Source organism: Nelumbo nucifera, chromosome 4 (genome assembly GCF_055504915.1).
Source record: "Nelumbo nucifera cultivar China Antique chromosome 4, China Antique-T2T, whole genome shotgun sequence".
In the NCBI taxonomy this organism is placed as follows: domain Eukaryota; kingdom Viridiplantae; phylum Streptophyta; class Magnoliopsida; order Proteales; family Nelumbonaceae; genus Nelumbo; species Nelumbo nucifera.
Window position 1 is genome coordinate 9,270,929 of NC_142652.1, and position 18,847 is coordinate 9,289,775.

Sequence of the window (18,847 nt, forward strand, 5' to 3'; positions counted from 1 at the left end):
TATAGTTCCTCGTGAATTGTGATAGGAGGGCGAAGCATATCTAATATTTCCATGTCCTGAAAATCTTTTAGGCTGTGTTTGGTTTGAAAGAAAAAATAGGGAAAAGATGGAAAATATAGGATAATTATACAAGGTTTGTATAGATTTCCCTACCTCTTTCCCTTCCTTTCCCTACCTTTTCTTTCAAACCAAATACAATCTTAGTGATACAAGTAGAATCACTAGCAGTTTTATGTTTTATTCCCTTAAGGTTTTGTTTATAGGCTCAGTTTGGAAGGAGTATAAATACAAAAATGTAGAATGCAAAACCTTATATTTTGTATTATTTTGTATATTTATATTCGTACTCTTACCAAACTGAGCCTAAACCACAATATTTCACCAATCAGCAGGTTGAGTCATTTGAATTGTTCCATATATTTCTAAGTGGATCAAATATACACTTCTCCTCAGTGGGTCAAATACATTAAAATCCAAGGTCTGATTTAACATGCGATTAGATTCAAATGATGTATTTATGCAATTGGATTGGATTTGGATTTGACTATCCAATCTAATTATATTAAAATATTTATTAATTTTAAAAAATATATATAATATATATTATAATATTTAAAATTATAAAAAATATATTTTTATAATTTATGTTATATATAAATTTATATATACTAAAATTCAATATGAATTTACATTAATTTATTATATATAAAAGTTTAGAAGGAATTATCTTTTTTATTTTTTTGTATTTAAAAATTAAAGTAAAATTGAATTAAATCCAAATCCCTTGGGATTCAATTCCGAATTTCGGATCTAATTTGATGCAAGATGCCAAGATTTAATAAATAGGATCGGATTCGGATTTTTCTGAATGATTCCGACCGCGTTACAGGATCTTGGATATCCATGGGGTTCACCTTGATGGGGTCCATGAATCAAAACAGAATGGATATGGATCCAATAGACATGTGGATGTGGGATGTATGTCTCTGGTGGGAATACGTGTCAGTCAAGCAGGAGACGGAGATTCCCGCGCGGCCGCACCAATGCTCTGATCTGTTACCGTGGGGCTTCTTTTCGAGATCACAGGGCCCGCCCATTAGGCGCCTCGTATGCACATTTGAGCGTGTATTGGGAGCATCTCGTGCTTGTCATTGGAAAATGTTTTTAATATAAAGTTGAGATGTATTTTGGGCGTAGATGTAAATTCCTGATCAGTTATAAATAAAATAGGGTAAATTAGAAAGACTCTCTTTATTATAAGGTCAGTGACAAAGACCCTACACTATTTTTTGGGACAAACATCTTCCTGAACTTTGACTGTTAGAAAAGACTCTCTTCATTTGCCTTCCGTCAGTTCTCCAAGAAAAATTCTCACCTGACTGTTTAAAATTTTCTAAATACCTAAAATATCCTTTTCTAATTTACCTTTTTTCTCCTTTTCTACTGTGATCTTCATCCCATTTACTTTTGCTCCATGACGTCTTTACAAGATGTTTGTTTCTGCAATCAATATCTGCTGTTGAGAAGCTGCACATTCTGGTGTTAAGGAATGGGTACTGTCGAAAGATTGTTCCCTACATTGGACACTATCGCTGATCTCAGCAAACTAATCTCGTAGGGGAGGCAACTGGATAACTGGTTATTTAAAAAAAGCACCTCCACCAACTGTGCCTTCTGAATCGGCCAAGTTATTAAATGAAAATTGAGTTAGCTGGAGGAGGTGAGTCAGATGGCAAGTTACATGGTGTTTGGAAGTGTGGGTGCTTTTTGAGACAGATTTTCAAGGAAAAACGTTTATGCTTTCAAGACTCGTTTTTCACAAAAAAACGCTTCTACCATGTAGACAGTGAGCAATACTATACTATTTGGATAGGAGATTTTCATCACTGTTTTTCATGTATGTGCTGACAGGTAAGCAACCATAATAGGATACATCAGTCAACTGTTGAAGGAAACGATTCACTGATTTGACATTTCATACATCGGCGGAATCCCAATTTTTGAGGCATGCCCGATTTTTTAATAATTGGCTGAATCAAACAATAAGATACATGTGCATTTGTTGAAATGCCTATATGGATCCGACGTAATACCGTTTTTTCAAAAAACAACTACGATTCCAAACATTCCCTTATTCAGGAGCCTAAATAGAAAATCCCTTATAGTTGCAGATCAGCAAATTTAGTGTTTGTGTATATGCACTTAGAGAGAGACCTACAAATATTATTCCCTAAATGTGTGACAATGGTGTAATCATTTCTATAAATAAATTGCAGGAGGTTGCCTCCTAATTCCCTCTCATTCCAACACCTTGATGAATGGGTACATGCCATTGGCACAATCTGCACGGGGTGATGCCAGAAAACATAGATATGAAGAAAAATCAATAACCTTAGGAAAAGGATCTCAGATATATTGAGGTTTTCAAGCATTTGATAATTTTCTGCACTCCAAAATTTTGCTATAATATCTCTCTTTATGCTACACTCCTTTCTCCTGATAAACCCCGTTTTTCAGTCTCAGTCAGTTTCCTTCATAGGTGTCCAATCTTCTTGCTGATGGCTTTTTCTTGCCCATGGTGTAGAGGCTTTAGTCGAGAATAATGTTCAGTAAAAAAAAATTATAACCACTCCTGTTTGGTTTAGGATGAGAGGGATCCTTCAATGCCAGCCTGGATCTTTTCTATTGCCGACGAGGAGGTACAGTTGAAGTATTAGTGCCCCAGGACATCACAATTGAAGTACTAGAAATTAGAGACATCTGTAACTCAGGAGGAACATCATACATGACACTTTAAGCTTAATAGGACCTAAACTCACAATCACTAAGGCCATGTTTGGTTTACTGTTCTGGGCCTCATTTCTTTTTTTAATTCTTGCTTATTGTAGGCAATAATGAATAACATTACAGTGCTTGGTTACAGAATTCTTGCCATGGGTTATATTCTTTTTAGAATGAAAAATCAGCCCCATAGAACAAAAATTGAGTATCTTGTAGAATGAAAAATAATCATGCCCCATCTTGTTCATTTTCATTCTTTGAGGAAATTTTGCCTACAAAACTACTACCATAGATATTTACTTTCGTGAAAGCACTTTTACAAAAACACTTTTATAAAAGTACTTTTACAAAAACACTTTTATAAAAGTACTTTTACGAAAGTATTTTTATAAAAGTACTTTTGTGAAAGCACTTTTACGAAATCACTTTTATAAAAATAAATTTATGAAAAGTACTTTTACAAAAGCACTTTTACGAAATCACTTTTATGAAAGCACTTTTATAAAAGTACTTATAAAAAACACTTTCATGAAATCACTTTTTACAACAACACTTTTACGAAAGCACTTTTTACAACAACACTTCTATGAAAAGCACTTTTACGAAAATACTTTTATAAAAGCACTTTTGTGGAAGTACTTTTTTATGAAAGCACTTTTATAAAACATCTATGCCAACAGTTTTGGGGACCTAGGCTGGCGGTTTATGAATACTGGCACAGTTTTTCATTTTTTTTTTTTTTTTGAAGAATGAAAACAAGCAATATAAGACACTTGTTAGTCTGAAAGCAATTCATTTTTAGGAAAAAAGTGTTTGGTTCATAACAGTATTTTCCCATTCTACTGATTTTTACCCATTCTTATCAATTTTAAAATTTCATCACAGGTAAAAATAAAAATGAATGAAAATTGAACCAAACATAGCCTAAATATCCATTGTCAAATTTCCATAGATTATCCGTGTAACCCGACAACCAGCACTCAATTTTGAAGTTTTTGCTAACCAATTTTGTGGTGGTTTGTTTCTCACAAGTAGATGGTGTGGCCCCTCTGCAATCGACAGGGCTTTTGGCTACCAATAAATCATATGCCTGGATTGAAGGGTTGTTTTTACGAAAGAAATACAGCTGTTCATAATGGTGAAGCAATGAATATGTAATGTAGTACTTGTACAATACAAAGGATGCGTTGGTAAGGGTAAGGGTGCTTAGGAAATTGAAAACGGTAATGACATTTCTCCATTTGCGATCTCTTATAACCTCCTCAAGACCACCCTGTGAATCTGTGATGTAACCTCCACAAAAAGTCGATGTAAATCTAGAGACTTCCCACACATGGTAGGTACCATAAACTTAGTTCCCAAAGACCTGTGAAGATCCTTCAGTGTTTCAGTGAACATCTCTGCATTTTGAACAACTTCCTCATATTTTGTAACCAGCGAAGGATGGAGCTTAGAAGGGTCTGATTCTTTATGTGTGTTGTTGGATGGTGTTTGTGGAGACATTGTTGTTTTTGTAGTGGTAACCATTGAAATCAACACCAAGAACTTCCTTGCGTTTTTGTCGTCCAGTGGGTGATCACAGTAGAAGCCGGTGTAATTGCAGATTCTGGGGCCTACTACCAGCATTGTTAATGGTAGAAGTCGGAGTTGGGCAATCTTCTCTGCCCTATTCGCTGGTTTCTTGTATGATGCCGAGAAGGGAGTGAACGAACAGACACCCCTATTTGTTGGTAATGTAGGTCAGCCGGAGGTGGCCGTGGGGATGTTTGTTCCGATTGTTATTATTCCCGTCACGGTGGGAGTGGAGGAGGAGGTGGCAGTGGCGGTGTTTCTGTTACTTTGATGCGGTGAATGAACAATTACGTTTAAAGGTTTTTTGGTCAGTGATGTTTTTAAGAGAGAATGACAATGAAAAGAAAATAGAGAAAGATTAATGGGGTACTTTGATGATTTAACGTCTTTCGTTACATACGTAAAAGTTTAGAGGGTGTTTGTTGCAAAAAATTGTGCACGGTATTTGTGTACAAGCGGGGTCTTTGTAATTTCCCAATAAAATAATCCGACTCGAATCTCGAAGACCCGATTTGCTCGCTTCTACACTTGTACTTGATCGATTGATTCTTCATCTCTTCTCTCCGTGGTAAATGGTAATGAAATGACGAAGGAGACTGGTTTAGTTTACTACTGATCCTACTCAAGTGCTGCTTCTCTTGTATTCTTTCCCTCCAATGCACCCGTAGGAAAGAGGCCCTCCTTAGCAACTAAGGCGCATTTTAGCAACGGTTGACACGATCTTAACGTGCACTCCGCTACAGAAGCCCTCTTGCTCCCGCATTTATTCGGTTCTTTCTTCTCTACTCTAGTGTCTCTCTCACTGAGTCTCTGAATCTAAGCTCGCGCGCGCGCGAGAGAGAGAGAGAGAAGAGAGAGAAGACGATGGAGGATGCCTCTGGGAGCGCGTCTCTCCCAGGAGGACCAGACGCCAAGAAGCGAAGGGTGTGCTACTTCTACGAGCCTTCAATCGGAGATTACTACTACGGACAGGGCCACCCAATGAAGCCCCACCGCATTCGTATGGCCCACAACCTCATAGTACACTACTCTCTGCATCGCCGGATGGAGGTCAACCGGCCTTACCCCGCCGGCCCCGACGACATCCGGCGGTTCCACTCCGATGACTACGTCGAATTCCTCGCATCCGTAACACCCGAAACTCTTCACGATCACACACACTCCCGCCACCTCAAGCGCTTCAACGTGGGTGAAGACTGTCCCGTGTTCGATGGCTTATTCCCATTCTGCCAGGCCTCGGCCGGGGGATCCATCGGTGCCGCCGTTAAGTTAAACCGCGGGGATGCAGATATTGCTTTGAATTGGGCGGGTGGGCTGCATCACGCAAAGAAGAGTGAGGCTTCTGGTTTCTGTTATGTCAACGATATAGTGCTGGGGATTCTTGAGCTTCTCAAGGTGCACAGGGTAAGAAAGTCATTTATTGTTTTTTTTTTCCTTTTTCTCTCCCGTCCTAAGTTTGCGTAGCTGAAATTATTGCATTTTTCTCTTTTTATTTTCCATTTTCTTTTTTTTTTGTTATTTTTGGGTTTTCTCCTCTCTGTTTGTTTTGATCCTTATTTATTTATTTATTTTTTAGCTCTGTAGTTCATGGCTTCATGCTTCCGTATTTGGTTATTTGTACCATTTGTGTTATTAATCTTTTTTTTTTAATTTTTTTATTGGGATGATTTGTTATACATATGTACGTTTTCTATTTTCTTTTTTGGGTTGCTTTTTCGTGTTTTTGATTTCTCTGTATTTTTATCTATACCTTTTTCTTTATTTGGCAACCATTTGTTTGGTGAGTCATTTCTCGGTAAATATTTACTAGTTATATTTCTGGGTATTCCTTTGTCTACCGTGCCTTTCTTTGATATTTTCCTCAAAGGGATTGTTTACAATTTTGTTCTTATATGATTTGCTGAAGGCTGCCTTTCCCCCCTTATTTTACCTGGAACTCTCAGTACATCTGAGTTTGAATGGTGAGATCCATGTTGGGAAACATCATAGATGCCCATATCATCTCTAAATTTAGTTTTATATAAACTACAAATATAATTTTCTGGGGCATGAAGCAAATGCATCCTTTTGGAAATGATTTCTGTTCAATCTACATAATTTGGGGTTCACTGAATTCAAGAGTACAGTAACTTTAGGTTCATAATTAGGTCAGTAGAATGAACCTGTAGCTGTTTGGGTGTTGCTTGTTTTAAATGTGGAGTGATGGTCTAGCGCGTTATATGTAGTGTATATGGATAGGATATCAATTGTGAAATCCTCACTTTTTCTTCCTGATATTTTATTCTCTAATATCAGCTTATAAACAACGAATTTGATACTTATCTGCTTTTTAGATATCAACTTTGTACATGTGGATGGCAATTATTTATTTGATCCATTCCATTCTATTGAGCAGCGTGTACTGTATGTAGACATTGACATTCACCATGGAGATGGTGTTGAGGAAGCATTTTTCACCACTGATAGAGTCATGACTGTGTCTTTCCATAAATTTGGGGACTACTTTCCCGGGACTGGGCATCTTAAGGATATCGGAGCAGGCCCTGGAAAATACTATGCCATGAATGTCCCACTAAATGATGGAATGGATGATGAGAGCTTTCGTGGTCTATTTCGGCCAATCATTCATAAAGTCATGGAGGTTTATCAGCCAGATGTGGTTGTTCTCCAATGTGGTGCCGATTCATTGTCAGGTGACAGGTTGGGTTGCTTCAACTTGTCTGTGAAGGGTCATGCAGACTGTCTTCGCTTTCTCAGATCATTCAATGTTCCTCTGATGGTCTTGGGTGGAGGAGGATATACAATCCGTAATGTTGCTCGCTGCTGGTGTTATGAGGTATTTTCTGCCCGTCGCTGCTCTTCAGCTTCTCTAGCGTTTGTTTATGATCTGGCTGGTCTTGAAATCTAAACTTTCTGGGTTTTTATCTGTTATCTTGCTCAGACTGCAGTTGCAGTTGGGGTGGAACCTGAAAACAAACTGCCATACAATGAATATTACGAGTACTTTGGTCCTGACTATACTCTTCATGTTGAACCGAGCAACATGGAGAATCAAAACTCATCAAAAGATTTGGAAAAAATGAGGTAAGCTTCAAGTAATATTTTACTGTTGTTTTTGGCCATGTTATAGTTCACTATACTGGTCCCTGGAGTTTGCACTACAAAAATTGAATGATGTTGTAATAGCCTGTAGTCAAATCAAACCATCGATTCTACATAGACCTGTTCACGGGCAGGGCTTCAGGCTCGGCCATGAAGATTTTACACTGCTTTGCACTTGGGCTTTGGGCTTGGCCCATTCAAAATTTTCATGACTCACTAGAGAAGTTTATAATGTCTTCATGTTTTCAACATCTATTCATGCATGTTAGTTTCCATCAAATGATTGAGATGCATATCCACATGTTATGTCATTCTGGTATTGGATGATGAGAATGCTGTTGCTAAAACAGCAACTTGTGGCCCTGCAGTTATAGCTCAAAATTTCTTGTTATGTGGATGAGCTGATATAATATATTAGAGCAGTTTTGAAGTTTGAATGCTGAAAAAATATTATGCCAGAGTTTCAACTTTGAGTCTAGGAGTTTTGAGACGAGATTCCCTTCAAGCAAAAACTCTGTACACACTCTGAAAGCATGGGAATCCAACCACACATTGGGAACATCTCCCCGTGAGTTTAACATACATGTTCGGAGATATTCCCAATGTGTGACTGCATGCAATGTGCACAGAAGTTTTGCTTGCAGGAGATCTGGGTTCAGGAATTTTGGCTTATTTAATATGCTAGTCCAATTCATTCCAGGATCTTTGTACATTTATGGCTACTTTCTTTTTTTTTTTTTGTTTTTTAAAGGAAAATTAGACTTTATACAATCTCTTTTTGGTTCATGGAACACTTGTTTTAAAGCCCTTACTAGAAAATGATTTATTTAGTCTACTTAAAACCTTTTTAGAAACTATATTTAGTTTGTTTTCTATCATATGTAGGTTAAAGAGCCATTGTATGTGGTGCCTTCTTTGATGCTTTTGTAAAATGAGAAAATAATTCTCCTTATTCTACTTTTCGTTGTTTTATTTATTTTGTTAGGGTTGACTCATCCATTTGCTCAAGTGCTAGGAGCTAGGTGCAGAAAATAGATAAGGAATAGTCTCCCGCCAATGTGGGGTCTGGGGAGGGACAGATGTATGCAGCATTACCCCTGCACATATAGAAAGGCTGTGTCCAAGATTTGAATCCTAGTCACCCAGGTCACGATGGAGCAACCCAACCATTGTGCAACATGCTATTAGCTGTGTTGCTTTTGTGCTTCAGCATTATTTACTAAAATCTTGAGGCATTTAATATATGAACAACATGTTTAAAGATCAAAATGCTTTTACTAAAATAGATAGATAGCATTTAGTAAGGTACAACAGCTTGAACGGTCTTGATAAAGGGAGAATAACTGTGCAAAGAAGCCCATGACCTATGCCTCCTGTTAGTATATGTATCTAGGGCAGACCCCTCAACACAATTCAGCTTGATTTACCCCTTCTCTTGGCAAGGAATATGCATGTACATTAGCAAATCACCTAACACATCCAAATGGCTTTTTTCATTCTATAGGCTGTATATCTTGCTTGTCTAATTAAATGCTGAGGATGCATCTTTTTTTTTTTTTTTAATATTTTTTTGAAGGGCTACACAACGGGGGGTAGCCTATCCCCCGACCATAACCCTCCCAACCCAGGTGCAGGCGGGATTCGATCCCAAGTCTCCGCTACGACCAGCAGGAGATCTTACCAACCAACTGGTTGGCGCCTTGCGTTGAGAATGTATCCTTACCAGCTGAGAATCTTCTTCTACCTCCAAAATTGTCTATCCAAATGAGAAGCTGAAGAACCATAACCCTTGTATAAGTGATATCAACTTGCTTAGAGTCTCTCTCCCCTATAGGGCCTGAGTGGACCGTCAAAACTTTTCAATTCTGATTTGTAAATGCTCCATCTATTCCTTAGCTTCGTGGGTTCCCAATGCAGCAGCCATTGAAATTGAGTTTGGTAACATTTAGAAGACCAAGATAAGCAAGGTTTTGCTCTTTTGTTAACATTGATGCCATGTTATACCATGTCTTCATGATATCACCAACGATAAGTTCCCTGAACTCCTCTATTCTCATCCGGTGTGCCACTTGGACTGTAATCAAGACAACAAAATCAGAATATAAGGATATTCTACTTCTTATGGTTGGTATGTTAAGAGATGCAACTTTTTCCCATGAAAGAGTTAGTATTTGAACTTTTTTTATATACATATGCATGTCTGGAAGTAGGCCTGTAAATGGATCGAATTCGAATCGAATCAGGCTAGATTCGAATTCGAAATCGATTATAAAAAACAATATTCGAATTCGATTCGATATCTGACGGATATCGAATGTTTCAATTCGAATTCGATTATTAAATCGAATATTCAAATTGATTCGAATTCAACCGGTATGAGGCCTAGAATCTTAAATGACTGAGTTTGCAAAGAAAAGCAAGTGATTAGCTTGAGAAAAGAGGCAGGGGATGGATGGCGGCAGTCGTGGGTTCCTGGCGGTGGGCCAAGTGTGAGTGTGTGACAACGGCAGTCGTGGGTTCCCGGCAGTGCAAATGCGATGGTAGTGACTAGTGAGCAGTGTTGGCCAGTGATGCTGGACTGTTGCAGCACAATGACCGGTGATGCTGGACAGTTGAGGGCCTTGAGGCATTGAGCTTGAGCTTGAGCAGCGGCGAAGGAGATGGTAGTGTCCGGTGACCGGTGCTCGACTGCTATCACTGATGCTGCCATCGGTGCTCACAGCTTGCAAAGATTGGGAATAAAAGAGACAGAGGGAGAGAGAGGAAGAGAAGAGGAGGAAGAAGAATGAAATTAAAACTTAAAAGAGGGAGAGGAAAGGATGAGAGAGAGAGAGAGGAAGGGTTATCGAGAATGACCACTCGAGTAGGTCAGTAGGTGTAGGTGACATCATTGCAGCTAAGATGTCAGCTTGTTTATGATGGACATGACCCCTCCTTAAGACTTTAAGTTTAAATTGATATAACTCTTATATTTTATTATATTTATTATTAATATATATTAAATGTATATAATTAATTGAATTCGAATTTTAATCAAATCGAATCAACACGAATTCGAATTCGATTCAATTACGTCGGATATCGAATTCGGAATCAGATAGTCGAATACTGTTTACACCCCTATCTGGAAGAATATTTTTTCAACAAAGAAAAATGCATTATTTAGAACTTTTATCATTTATTAAAATTGTAGGAGTTGTTTACTGTTCCAAAAAAATTGCAGATGTTAATTAATTTATTGATGCTGCTTTATGATGGGCAAATGGAGCTATGTTGGCAAACTGACAAGACCATGCATACACCATGCCCTTGATGTTATGCCATCTAAAATTGATACTTCGAAGATACAAAAAACAAATAGTTTAATTTTGTACTAATTATACATACACCATGCCCTTGATGTAGCTTTCCAAACTAGTTCTGCATCAAAAAATTATTACCTGACCTCCATACATTTTATAGCTCATAAGTTATTATTGAAGGATTTCTTATTGTCGAGATGTGTCTTGGATTTTATTCATTTTACTGATGTTGATATACAGATCTGATTTGTTCCTATGATCATCTATTTTCATTGGGCTAAAACTCTGATTTAGGGACGTAGAGCCTGTGGATGTGTCTGGGGCTACCATAACTTTTAAGCTGTTCCATATTTCAAGCATCAGATGGGCCATATTACTGGATCAGCTAGCACAAAATTAGCAAGCAGCAGAGATTGTAACCATTTCAAGTCAGATGACTAATTTAGGTGGGATACCAGTGTATTCAGGATCTTAAAACATAAGGCAAGCAGCAAATTGTGGGGCTGCAGACCCATCCATAGGTTCTGTGTCCTCACAGGAGGTGCATGAAAGTAGGAAATTTCAATGCATGGTTTCTTCTCTTTTGGCCTTGTTTGTTTGCAATGCAATTTCATTTGCATTGGTGCAAAAGTATGGAATGAGTTGACTCCAAAGTTTTTTTCTGATCAGTCAAATTTTGGATTTGATTTTTATATGGATTTTACTTTATTTTGTTTATTCCCAGTGCACATGAATCAAAATAGAACCTGAAGCAAAATTAAGTAAATCCTGAAGCAAAAATGAATTGAAATTTATAATTTTCTGATTTGCATTCCCATGCATTTGTACTAGTGCAAATAGAATTGCATTACAAACAGAGTGGTGCAAATGGGAGGTGGGAAAGCAGATGAATCTGCTTTTCTATAACCTTTATTTATTCTAAAATATTTCCGATATGTATTTTTGCAGAAATATACTGTTGGAACACCTTTCAAGAATACAACATGCTCCCAGTGTACAGTTTCAGGCACAGCCTCCCAGTACCCAAGTTCCAGATGAGGTGTGTACCCTGTTACCAAATTGAATTGCTTTCAGGGAAGGTATATATTTCTTCCCCTTTCCCTTTGTTTTTCTTGGTTCCGATCTTTGCTTATCTTGGTTGGAAATAGGGAAAAGAGGGTATGGATCAAAGGCCAAAATGTCGCATTTGGAATGGTGAAGATTATGGGTCTGAATCTGAAGAGGATGAAAAGCCTCGTCGACATGACAACTTAAACATTGTTGATCAGGGCATGAGGTATTTACTGTGTTTTGACCATACAACAATATGATGCCAAAATAATTGTAGTAACAACTCTTGCCAAAAAAAATAATGATGATGATGATTCATCCATGCTTTATCCTAACTATATGGCGTCGGCTACATGAATCCTGTTTCGCCAATCATTTCTATTTAAAGCCATATCCACTGTTAAATTACAAGTGCTTAAGTCATTTTTTACTACTTCTATCCATGTCCTTTTTGATCTACCCCGAGCTCTTCTATCCCCTTCAATGTGTAACAGATCACTTCTTCTACCCGTGTTGTTTCTTAACTGCCCAATACTCGCTCCATACAACATAGCTGGCCTTACAACTGTTTTATAGAATTTTCTTTTTAATCATAGTGGTATTTGCCTATCACATTCACATAAAAGTACAGATGCACCCTTCCATTTTGCTCATCCTGCTCTAATTCTTTGGTTGACATCCTCAATCTCTCCCTTGTTATGAATTGTAGAACTAAGGTACCACAAATGGCCACATTGAGTTTTCTCTTGGTCTCCAATCCTAAGTGTATCTTGATTTACACTCCTAGTATTATTAAATTTACATGTCATATACTCTGTTTTAGTCCTTATTTAAAACCTCTTGTTTCTAAGGCATTTATCCTTAAGCTTAATTTTACATTTAATCCTTCATTAGTTTCATCAATTAAAACAATTAAACAATGGAAAAACTATTTTATTTATAAAAAAGAAAAACCATTTTGGAGAAACGTGCTTATTTGATGGACCATGTGTCTTAAATGTGCAAGGGGTTTCTAGATTGACCATTGCCAAGCACCATGGTCTTCACTATTGAAAAAGTAAAAGGTTCCATAAAATTCTCCAGTAAATAACTGGCACTGTCAGCAAAATGCACGTCTCACTGAGACTATTTCATAGGTACTGGTTGATTTGTTTTAGTCTAGGCATTAGCTTATTTTTGTTGGAATACATGTGCTAATGCATTTTTGGTGGAACCTTTGCATGTGTGTTAGAAATGTGGAGGTTTAATAAGTTATCCTGTTCTGCTGAAAGCATTGACTACATTTTCACCACATGAAGGAGGGTAGATATAGCTTTACAATTTTAAGATGCAAAGTGACATAGTCCCCCAAGCTTTTATTCTCATTCACCTGAAAGTTTGTTTCTGATTTTCAATCCAGAGATGTCAAAGACGAAGTTATTGAAGAAAGAAAAACTGGGGAAGAACAGTGATCCTGAGTTGAATGGATGAAGCTCCATCAGGCCTCTAAATGGAATATTTTTATGTTCAGCCCAAATTGGGGTGGTGTTATACCACAACAGTAGAATATACCAACAAAGTATCAATTGGAAATTCTCTTAACGAGCTTATTGATAACTGTAATCTCGGATGCTATTTTCACGGGCATGGGAGGTAGTAGGCATTTTTCCGGGTGTCAAAGCCACTTATACCTCACTCCTCCAACCTTGATACACCTGATGCTCCTTGACACTTGGTCTCTTTGGGACTGAAAAATTATGGATCATGTTGTTAGTAACCAAAACCATAGAATGTATTCAGTGAAGAAAACAGGGAAATGAAACGCGTTACTTTTACCTAGAGAAGATACCTAGAATCTGTTTTCCCTTCTCTCTCCTCTCCATAGTTTTGTGCGTGCAAGGTGGAATAACAACTGACGAAATCTGGCTTCTGCGCAATTTGGAATTAAAGTTAAAGTTGAGTGTCTACGGTCTGCCTATTAAGTTGTGTTTTGGAACATTTAAAAAGGCTTCCTAATTTTGGTTGGCTTGAATTGAATACGACCTTTATTTGGTTTTTGCCCAACTGCAACTTGATTGGGTGATTTGATTTCTACCGGAAACGCAGGGGAGGCCGAATATGGATTATGTATGGGCCACCCAGTTCACAATTTGGCCTGGCCCATTATGCCCATATGAGTTGTTTTCTGATTCTATTCTATCATATCCATAGGCATACAGTGATGACTGTTGGATGGTCCGAATCATATGATCAGTTTGATTTGGACTTTTGAGCTGCTGGCTTTTCAATTTCTCAAAATGTGGCGATGATCTGGATCTTCCGCTGGAGTGGGTCTGGGTCCCCACCACCATCTTTTATCATGCTTGAATTGTGATCCACGTGGCTTGAGATCTGAGTTAAAAACTGGAAGAATCACATCAATCATGCAGGAGGGATTTGCATGATGAGTCAATTTGTGTGAAAGAGGTCAAAATTGGACTGGTGTAATGTAAGCTGCAGCTGTAACACTCAGACTCTCAGTGCCTCCAATTATTTACGGGAGAGGGGAGACTTTGACTAGTGAGTCTTGATTGGCATTGGCAATGACATACAAGAAGAAGAAGACAGATATCAAGGTTATTTTGGTCACTTCGTTGAATGGTCAGAATCAGATTCAGAAATCAGAGAATGATGATGGGGGCATGTGCATATTCGACATTTCATATTGTTGCCCTAAGACAAAGGCCGCAAGGCGGAAGGAGGGAAATACGACCGAAAGTTCAAGGGCCTGAACCCGTTCCTCCGGATCGCCGTCGCAAGTTGCAAGTTGCAACCCCGGTTTTCCCGGAGTTCTCTTTTTAGCGCGAAATCGTGTTCAGTCTTTCTTAAATTCGTTTTTCCCACTCCCGCCAAAAGTTTTATATATATATATATATATATATATTATTACATAAATAAGAAGGGGGGCAGAGAGAGAGAGAGAGGGTAGGACGGGCAGGTCCCGGGCAAACGGCAAACGCGTTTAGGGTAGGGACTTGGGGTTGGGGTGATCCCATCATCCTGATTCTCTGATGCATTTTTGGGTAACTCAACATTACAAAACTGGGTGGGATGTGTGTGAGATTATCCAAATCCTTTTGAGTTGAGAATCTTGGCCTCCCCTTAGGATTCCTTTACAGGCCCATGTGTGATTGTCTACGCACATACATGGGATTCCCTTTTGCTAATGTCATTAGACAATGAAATTTGGGTTCATCTTTATCCATCTTCTTTCCCTTTTTAAGTACCCTCTCCACTCTCTCTTCTTAATCTTATCTCTTTTAGGCTTTATTGTTCAACTTTCTATACCTACTCACTCCATATGGTTAATCCATTCTTAGCTTAAAAGCCTTTTCCCCAATACCCGTATGTATGGACTGACTGATATGTATGGATTTTCTATACCTACTGTTAGTTAAGTTGCTTTGCGTTATGGAGGCCTCCACACAAGGGTTATGGAGAAATACTTTGAAATTTGCTTCCGCCCTGTGAAAAGTTAAACGATTGTTGCTGCTTGTTACTGTTAGTTAAGATGATGGATAATCGATCTCATTGCATCTAAGGCTCAGTTTGGTAGGAGTACAAATACAAATATGTACTGTGCAAATACATACAAAATACGAGGCTTTGCACTCTACAAATTTGTATTTGTACTCTTTCCGAACTGAGCCTAAGATGAAAATAAGTGTTGGGCTGTTTTAGCAGATACAAAGGGTTATTGTATTGTATAATTGTATGATATGATAAATGTGCCTGCTGTTAGTTAACTTGGTAGTTGGGATCCTAGTTCAATAGATTAATCATTTATTTGTGCCCCTTTGTAATGTCAATATGTTTCATGTAAATCCTGCAACTGTGTTTCTTAATTGTATTTGTATGTTCACAGACTCAGTTCCCCCACCCTTCTTCATGTGCCTGGTTAGTTAACTTGGAAGTCATGTCCCCTCTCTGGACTCTGGACACACCCATGTGTCATGCTTTTCATACTCATAGGAGACTTACTTAATTTATTACTGATGAATATTGCTTGTCTCAAGTCTCTACCATAGGCTAAAATACTTGAAAGTTATATATATACATCCAACCCAACAAACACTCCTCCCCTCTCCTATTCGTTTTTTGAGCCTCCAACAAGGCGTTGATGAAAACGTTGCAAATGTTATACGAAATTAGGGTAAACATATGTGTATGCATCAATCTCTTGCTTTATTTCTTGCTTTCTGGGCTCAGTTTGGGAAGAGTGCAAACACAAATATAGTTGGTTGATCAGTGCAAAATCTTGTATTTGCACTCTTCCCGAACTGAGCTTGATTACAAGGAGAAAGTCGTGGAAGCTGACGAACGCAATGATGTGGCATTGTACATTATCTCTCGAGTCTTGACCAATATAAAGTACTTGAGAGACGACCAGTGTTACTAGTACAGATATACTCTACTCTCCTTTCACATTTATTTTAGTGCTCTGGTCCCAGGAACAATAAAACTAACCACCACCACCACCCCCAGTGTGTGGGGTTAGCTACAAAGATTTCCCATACACATAGAAATTGGAAGGAAATAACAGAACCGTGCATCCCTATCTATCTATCTATTTAACTGATGACTGTTCAATTATCAATTCAATGAACATGATATCGTAACTTGTCACCTCAGATCAGGAGAAATCGCCTTATCAGAAACGAGAGCCCTTATACTGATTTCCTTCTTTCCCCACTGGTACTTGAAGATGGTGCTGAAACATAGGTGACAAGCATTGAATGTGAGGACAGTTAACCAACACAAGTTTGTGTTGTAATTGCCAGTGGACCAAAACAGTAAAGAACCTTCAGCCTACACCGTTAATTGTACAGGAATTTCACCCAACAGTTTCCTTCTTCATTCCCTAATGCTAATGGTGTAGAGTATAGACCGAAGGTTAAGGTTTTCTCTTGAGAAAACCCAGTGCATGTCAAAGCTTTAGATAGATGCAGACTCCCTGGATTATTGTATCCTTGCCTCTTGCCTCTTCTTTCCTGTGTTTTTGAATTTTGATAGACTCCTGGCTCTCCTCTCCTGTATACTTCCACCTTTTAAAAAGAAGAGTTTCAGTTTCACGTAAGAGCAAATCACAACATTATTAAATTAATCACTACTTGGTTAATTATGGTTATCAAAACTGTTCTGAACATGCTCTTCCCTACAAATCTTTGTTTATTTCTTTATTATAGATAGAGAGAAAGCCCTGGATTAGGTGAACTTCCCCTTGTCACTTTTTAAGAACAAATTAATATAAAAAATGAAAGAAAAATCCTTGATTGAACAATGAACATGCAAAATATTTATCCTGTCTACTCCATTATAAACAAATGGGCGCTGAATACATCACAATCTAATCTAACCAGAACTAAACCATTTTAGCATTAGAAAAAGGGCAGGGGGAAAACAAAATCATTTTGGTCAAGCGGTGTAATACAACTAAAAGCTTGAAAGAGTACCATACAATCACTGGCATAGGATTCTAATCCATTACTCCATATGCGTTTGTCTTTTATTATCGCACAAGCATTGCACAAAGAACCTTCCCATGCAATGGAGTCGGAGGGTGTAGTGTATGTCATCATGTGGGTGGGCCACACATGTGAGTGTGGGACATACGGCTGAGGGTAGCCCAGAGCATAAAAGGTACTGGGTCTTCACACGGTATAGGATTTGTCTCAGTCATAGTCAATTAGATTTGAAACATCAGTTGAGCACCTCAGCCATGAAAAAAGATTTACTTTTCCATATCTATGCAAACTTTTGGCCATCTAGGTTAGAATCTCAGATGAATATTGACTTGCATATGCATTCCCTATTTCCTCTCTAGCTAGTCTCTCTCTAGAGAGGTTTTTCTTGGGGTAGGGCAGTCTGTATCAATTGATATTTGATACAGAGAGAGAGAGAGAGAGAGAGAGAGAGAGAGAGGCTTAAAGGAAATTCTAATATGCTAATTAATCTTCAAAGACATCAAGCAAATGCTAGTATGCTACAAAACTCCGTTGTATCATACACAATCAAACTTAGTTTTGCTAATGGTGCTACTCCATAGAGTCTGCAGCTTTACACTATGTTTGGCCTATTGGTCCTAGGGAACTCAGATATACAGTCTGCCTTAGAAACTCATGAGCCAAAACTAAAGCCATTTCATATGTTATAGCTTTTGTACATCAGCTCTCCTCTCTATCACAAAGAACAGAGAGGAGATAGAGAGAAAGAAAAACAAAAAGAAAAAAAGAACAGCAATAAGGTCGGTCGAACTTCTCTTCTCCATCCAACGAGACTCACTTGGCTCTCTGGGCAAGGCGTATAAATACAGTTTCTAGGTCTGGAGGAGTGAAGAACTCCCTAACGCCGTTAATATGACACTTTGAAGAAGGCCTACGCTTCCTTGGAGCCGGCGGGCACGGCAACCTCTCTGGTATCCTCGCTTCTGAGGCCGTGGGAGTAGTCGAACATTCCTCATCGTCGTTATCGCCATCCTCCTTCGGGTTCGTACTTATTGATCTCAAAGGACTTCGTAACGAAATTCCAGCGATGACCCATTTCTTTCCTTCTGATTCTCCATCTACTTGTGGTTTCTCGGGAAACCCCATCTTCGATTAGAGAAAGACGGATGCCTTGGACCGAAAAAACAAAACAAGAAACAAGAAAGAAACCTCAGAGTCGGAGCAAGTACTCTTCTTCTATTCGACTGAGCCAAATAAAACAAGAGGTACAGAGCAATCCCAAGTGAAAAGAAATATATGGGTTTTATCAGAAAAACCAGAGAAATCAGCAACAGGAACTTAGCCCGAGAAGTAGAAGAAAGGGAAGAAACAAAAGGCCTTCCTTTATCCCTCTGTTACTTACTCTTTTAAGAAGCTGGACTCTGTGAGAAAGAGTAAGAGAGGACGCAGAGAAGGGGAGAGAGGTATATATATATCGGCTGAGGACGCAGAGAATAAGAGGCAGAGAGGAGAACCCGAGGAAACCCGTGACCTAAGCAAAGAAGCCGAAGCCAATAAACAATAAGAACAAGTAAAGAT

At 38.4% G+C, this 18,847-nt stretch overlaps 2 protein-coding genes and 1 pseudogene across 3 annotated transcripts; 1 reads left to right on the top strand and 2 right to left on the bottom strand.

The window, feature by feature from the left end:
* Positions 1–2,682: 2,682 nt before the first annotated feature.
* Positions 2,683–4,749, bottom strand: LOC148792006 (uncharacterized; annotated as a pseudogene).
* A 174-nt stretch (positions 4,750–4,923) lies between these two features.
* LOC104591476 (histone deacetylase 6) lies at positions 4,924–13,628 on the top strand. 2 transcript variants are annotated; one of them, XM_010250317.3, is made up of 6 exons: positions 4,924–5,757; positions 6,749–7,189; positions 7,295–7,437; positions 11,706–11,796; positions 11,906–12,033; positions 13,207–13,628. In XM_010250317.3, the coding sequence occupies exons 1-6, from the start codon at positions 5,218–5,220 to the stop codon at positions 13,256–13,258; spliced, it is 1,395 nt and encodes a 464-aa protein (XP_010248619.1). In that variant the 5' UTR covers positions 4,924–5,217; the 3' UTR covers positions 13,259–13,628. The 2 variants fall into 2 exon arrangements, with proteins under 2 accessions (XP_010248619.1, XP_010248621.1); XM_010250319.3 differs by lacking the exons at positions 11,906–12,033; positions 13,207–13,628 and adding an exon at positions 11,052–11,203.
* A 2,587-nt stretch (positions 13,629–16,215) lies between these two features.
* Positions 16,216–18,847, bottom strand: LOC104591475 (cyclin-dependent protein kinase inhibitor SMR6). Its single transcript, XM_010250316.3, has 2 exons — positions 18,108–18,847; positions 16,216–16,870 (listed from the first exon to the last, which is right to left on the bottom strand). Exons 1-2 carry the CDS (start codon positions 18,413–18,415, stop codon positions 16,753–16,755), a joined length of 426 nt encoding a protein of 141 aa, XP_010248618.2. The 5' UTR covers positions 18,416–18,847; the 3' UTR covers positions 16,216–16,752.